The 5,861-nt window shown below is 38.3% G+C and overlaps 1 protein-coding gene across 1 annotated transcript; it reads right to left on the bottom strand.

Moving 5' to 3' along the window:
• Positions 1 to 2,703: 2,703 nt before the first annotated feature.
• On the bottom strand, positions 2,704 to 3,588 carry LOC134264460 (uncharacterized protein K02A2.6-like). The gene has a single exon (XM_062746760.1). It carries the CDS (start codon positions 3,586 to 3,588, stop codon positions 2,704 to 2,706), a length of 885 nt encoding a protein of 294 aa, XP_062602744.1.
• Between the last annotated feature and the right edge of the window lie 2,273 nt (positions 3,589 to 5,861).

Here is a 5,861-nt window from a genome sequence, read left to right as displayed (position 1 = left end):
GTACACTTTACAAAGATTAATTTAATTTCAAAGTTTTTTTTTAACGAAAAGTGGCATTATATTTCACAGCAATTAACTTAAAAAGGGAAAAATGACATATTAAATTGTTTTCAAGAAATTTTACAATTAAACCATTTGGACCAAAAGATCAGTTAACCTTTGTTAAAAAATGTTTATGAGATTGAGGGGATTTATAATCAGTGTAGTTGAAAAGTAATTTTGAATTACATTCTTTTTTTGAAACGTAATTAATTAAGTTACAATTACTTGTAATTGAAAATTTGGCCATTGCACATTACTTTCAATTACATAGAAAATTGTAAGTAATTATCGCCAAATTACCATTATATATTACCATTACGACATTCCTGATATCGAGTTGAAGGCCACTGGAAGTGTTTTCTTTTTGTCATGCATAAGATTTTGCACAAATTCTGCTTCATATGAATACAAAAATAGGTCTGCTAATAACGGTGTGCAATTAGTAACTTGGGAATTCCAACAGATTGTTGGAAGTCCTGGTTTCCAAAAATGACATAGATATCGTCAAGTGGAAACTGAAGCATCTTTTTGATATCAACTTCAGAATACTTGTGTGTACAAACAGAATGTTTTTAACAAAATAATTTTGCAAATGACCAATGAAAAGGTAAGTAAATTTACGAGTTCCATTTTTATTGGAAAAAAACAAAACAGATGTCAATGATATCAAAAAGATGGACTTAAATTTATCGTGGAGAATGGTTGTGTATAAAGTTGAAATTCATAAGTGTTTAAGCTGATGGTTTTGCTGACATCAGGGACACCAACGATAGCTGGAAACGTGGTATAATTTGCATAATGGGCGAAACCGAAAATAAAGAAGAAGAAAAAACGAAAAATCCAAGTAAACCTTGAGGCCATCCTCTTTATCTTTAGAAAATAAACAACATTTATAACAGGGTAAGGTTAACATATATAACATTGTGATTGTGTAGTCGAATGTTATATTCTTATTTCTGTGTAATGTTCCACTATCAGCTGTATACGACGTTTATGTCTCCGAACTACTCAAGAGCTTGCTGAGAATACGATAAATTTTTAAGCGATACATTCTACTGACTGCTAAATTTATGTTACAGGGATTTCAACAACCTCTTTTAAAGTCCGTATTTCATCAATTGTTTGGCCGGTGACCAACTGTTAGTAATAGGCCTTCGGTTTATACTGAATTAAATACGGAAAGTTCCATATGCGTACATGTACCTAATAACTACATAGGGCCCAGGGTAGGTGGGACTGGTCAATCGGTCAACAAAGGATGAATTCTTCTCCAAGTCAAAACATCCCACCTCTGGAATTTCCTGGTGACGGTGTTTTATGCCCTTTTCACATATTTGAATTGTGTACACAATTTTTGAGATCGATCATGCATTGGTATATAAACAAAAACAGTAATAATTTGAAAGGTATTTCAGGTTCTATCGTTTCTTGACTTTTTAAAGTATACAAATCTATGTAGTATGGAGAATGCGGACAGAAATATAACTTATATGGTGTAATATATATAAAATTAAAATTACGGAAGAATTTTGGCATCCAGATGCTTACGTACACTCTTTTGACTGAATGTTAGGTCTCAGTTTAACGAAGTTGACCTACACTTGTAGCATAAACAGAGTCAAGATGGCGATGAGAACTAGTTTATTACAACACGTGCAGCATCATCATGAATGACAAGGAAGATAACTCTATTATAACATTTACAAATGACACAGTGTAAGGGTTACTGTTCTTAGATATAAATAATGTCACATCTCCCCTTTTAAGTTAACGTAAAATGTTTGTTAAAATTACATTTGAAATAAATTTGCATTTTATCATTATAATAAAACAGTTCTAATATTTTTATATTTTTGTTTAACTTCAACTAACAAAACTGAACTACAAAAATGAACCTTTAATGTACACATCAGATTCAGAAATTCACTTTAACTGTTTGAATTAACACTCCGTCACCAGCCTGCAAGGTGGTTTGATGACCCGACCACTCGATGTGGTAACACTAGTTGGTTTGTCTCCAGAATTGATTGACGGACCATTCACACGGTTAGAGTTATCACAAAACGAATCACAGTGACCGTTAACAGGCTCTTTGGTATCTACTGGTTGTTCTGCGCTCAGTTCTTTGGTTTTGATAAGGTCTCGGCGGTTCCTCCTTACTGTGGTATTCCCTTGTTGTACGTAATACGATCTTGGTGTATCTGCAGGTCTAACGATTCTTCCTGGTGTTTTGATAGACTGTCCTGAAATCCTAACACGTACTACATCTCCGTTGTCAAGTGGTTTAAGGGGTTTTGAGTTGCGATCATAAAAAGACTTTTGTGTATCTTTTATGTTCTGGAGTTCCTCACGAACAAGTTCTGAGTTAAATCCCATCGGTCGCAATTTGGATTTGACGGTTGTTACGAGTGTTCTTGTGGTTCGTCCAAATAGAAGTTGTGCTGGTGAAATTTTCACTCCTGGTATTTCTGAATTCCTCAACTCCATAAGCGAAATATACGGATCCTTGTGGTCATCCTGTGCTTTTCTAAACAGGTTTTTGATGGTCTGTACAGCTCGTTCAGCCATACCATTGCTCTGTGGATATCTCGGCGAAGATGTAATATGCCGGAAATCATATTCCTTCGAAAAGTTTTTGAATTCATGGTTTGCGAATTCAGGTCAATTGTCACTAATGAACTCTTCAGGGATTCCTAGTCGAGCAAAGTGTTGCTTCAGAATGTTGATAACGGTGGCGGCTTTCCCATCTTGTAAGCAGTTGACCTCTATGAACGTTGAGAAGTAGTCAACGGTTATCAAGTATCTTGTGTTCCCAAAAAACATAATGTCTGCTGCAACTTTCTGCCAAGGACGATTTGGGATCTCGTGTGGTATCATTGGCTCCTTTTGCTGCGCATTCCTGTAGCGGTTGCTAATGTTGCACTGTTCTATCATGTCCTTCAACTGTATGATTATTCCTGGCCAAAACAATGTTGATTTAGCTCGCTGTGTACATTTCTCTTGTCCCAGGTGACTGCTGTGCAGAATTTTCAACATCTGGGGTCTAAGTTGCTCTGGTGTAATGAAACGATCTCCTTTCAACAATAAGCCATCTACAATGCTTATCTCATCTCTAAAGTTCCAGTATGGAGTAAGTTCACTGTCTAAATCCTTCCGATTTGTTGGCCATCCCTGTAGAACTGTGTCCTTTAGCTTCATGAGAACAGGGTCCTTTTTAGTTTCACTCCGAAATAACATCACTTTTTCCTGACTTACAGGAATATTCTCTATCACGTGAACTTCATACTGTTCCTCGTGCTCCTCAGCTGGATCTGATCCTGTTGATCTTGACAATGTATCCGCAATGTAGAGTTCCTTGCCAGCTTTGTATTTCACTACTAAGTCATGTTGCTGAACTTTCAACATCATACGTTGGAGTCGTGGAGGTGCACTAGACAATGGTTTTTTAAACAAGCTCTCTAGTGGTTTATGGTCTGTTTCCACTAACACAGTTTTACCATATACATACTCGTTGAATTTCTGTAGTCCATACACGATTTCAAGCATTCTTTTTCGATCTGTGCATAGTTTTTCTCAACTGCATTCAGGGCTCTCGATGCATAAGCAACAGGTTGCTTCTTCTGCATGATGCACGCACCAAGTTCATATGACGAACATCAACGGAAAGTTTGACATCCTTATTAACGTCGAAATATTTCAATGTCGGCGTTGAGGTTATTGCTCCCTTTAGATCATTAAAGGCTTTTTCCTGTTCGTCATTCCAGTGCCATACTACGTCCGTTTCTAGCAACTGTCTGAGTGATTGATTCCTGGTAGACAAGTTTGGAATAAACTTTCCTAAGTAATTGATCATCCTCATGAATCGCTGTAGTTCCTTCTTGTTTTCTGGTGCTGGAATTGCTAGAACTGCTTTGATTTTCTCACCACTGGGCTTCACACCATCTGATCTAAAACATGTCCCACATACTCAACTTCCAATTTGTTTATTTTGCACTTGTCCTTGTTGAAGCGTAATTCGACATCCTCAGCTCTCCTCAGTATTTGATTAAGTTTTTCTAAGTGTTCCTGTTCACTATCTACCCACATCAAGATGTCATCTGCAATCACTTCATACGGCTGATTTTCAAATACATGAGACATGGCCCTCTGAAACACTTCTGGTGCTGACGATATTCCAAACGGAAGTCTCTCAAACTTAAATCTTCCAAACGGTGTATTGAATGTGGTGAGCCAAGAACTCTCCTCGGTCAGCTGTATTTGATAGAATCCTGATGCAGCATCCAGAGTTGTGAAATGCTTAAGGTTAGCAGCCACTTCCTCGACGGTCTTAAGTGGATAGTGTTCCCTTAAAATAGCCTTATTCATTTCTCGCGGATCCAAACAAATCCTCACTTTCCCATTTGGTTTCTTGACGACTACAATAGGGCTGACCCATTGAGTTGGGGTTTCTACTTTTGAGATTATCTTCATAGATTCCATCCTCTGTAGTTCTTCTAAAACTTTGTCCTTCAAAGTATGTGGTATTCTCCGAGGTGGCGCAACTACTGGTGGTATGCTGGGATCAATCCTGATGTCATACTTTCCTGGAAGACATCCAATTTCATGAAATAAATGATCATATTCTTTCAACAGTCCTTCTGCACTTTTGGTGCTTTGATTCTTCTTCACTGTATACACACGATTCACTAAATTCAAGTCAATACTGGACTTGAGTCCAAGAACAGGTTGGACGTCATCATCAACAATCTGTATTTCTAGAAGAAAAGACCGGTCCTTGTGTCCCACTGTCGTACGCACTTTTCCACAGGCTTTCATAGCATGTCCTGAGTAGGAAACTAATTTGCTGTTGCTACGCATCAGTTGTTTAGTGTCAATGTTGGCATACTTGCATGCTTTTAAACTCATGACGTTGCACTGGGCTCCAGTGTCAATTTTAAAGTTAATAGGTTTTGCGTCATTGACTAGTAGCTTCACTGTTCAATCATCATCCTTGTGTGTGTCAATTGAATACATGAAAAAGTCATCATCTGAGTCTTCAAGGCTCTCTTCAATATGATGAACTTTTGCTTTCCTCGGGTTTCTGTGTTTCACGGGATGTGTCCTTGACTTAGACTTGCACACGACTGCGAAATGGTTCTTCTGATTACACTTATTACACGATTTTCCACAAGCTGGATAATGATCTGGCCCCTTAGGATGATCTAATCACAGTATTTACACTGACCTTCATGCTGGGGTTGCGCATACTTCTGTTTGTAACCCTGCTTCTTGTCTCTGACTGCGTGAACGTTTTTCTCGTCTCCCATTTCTCGGAGCTGCAATTCCACACTTCCGCTGCCCTACAAATGTCTATGGCACTCTGCAGTGTGAGTTCTCGTTCTCGTAACAATCTGGCACGCACAGTATCACTTCGAATTCCACAAACGATTCGATCTCTTACTAAAGAATCTCTAAGTTCACCTAATTCACATACACTTACCTTTTATTTGAGTTCAGTCACAAATGCGTCGACCGGTTCTCCCTCCTTCTGAGATCTTGTGTTAAAACTGTGTCTCTCGTAGGTTACATTTTTCCTAGGATTGCAATATTCCTTAAATTTCTTTTTAATATCTGCTACCTTAGTTTTATCGTCATCTTCCGTCCACGTGAATGTGTTGTAGACATCAATGGCGTTCGGTCCTAACACGTGGCGTAGGGTCATCCCCTGGATTTTGTCTCCTTTGCTTGCGACACTAAAGCGTAATCATCGTACTGCTGATCGAATTTTCTCCAGTTCTCCGCCAAGTTTCCAGTAAGGTTAAGTCCGGGTGGCGGCGGTA

The sequence above is a fragment of the Saccostrea cucullata genome, unplaced genomic scaffold (assembly GCF_032062105.1).
Source record: "Saccostrea cucullata isolate Sc308-1 unplaced genomic scaffold, CSIRO_AGI_Scuc_v1 ctg10828, whole genome shotgun sequence".
NCBI lineage: Eukaryota > Metazoa > Mollusca > Bivalvia > Ostreida > Ostreidae > Saccostrea > Saccostrea cuccullata.
This window is presented reverse-complemented; position numbering and strand designations above follow the sequence as displayed.

Bases quoted from the DNA above. Each gene is read 5' to 3' on its own strand.
- LOC134264460 (XM_062746760.1), bottom strand. From the start codon at position 3,588: ATGCTTGAAATCGTGTATGGACTACAGAAATTCAACGAGTATGTATAT.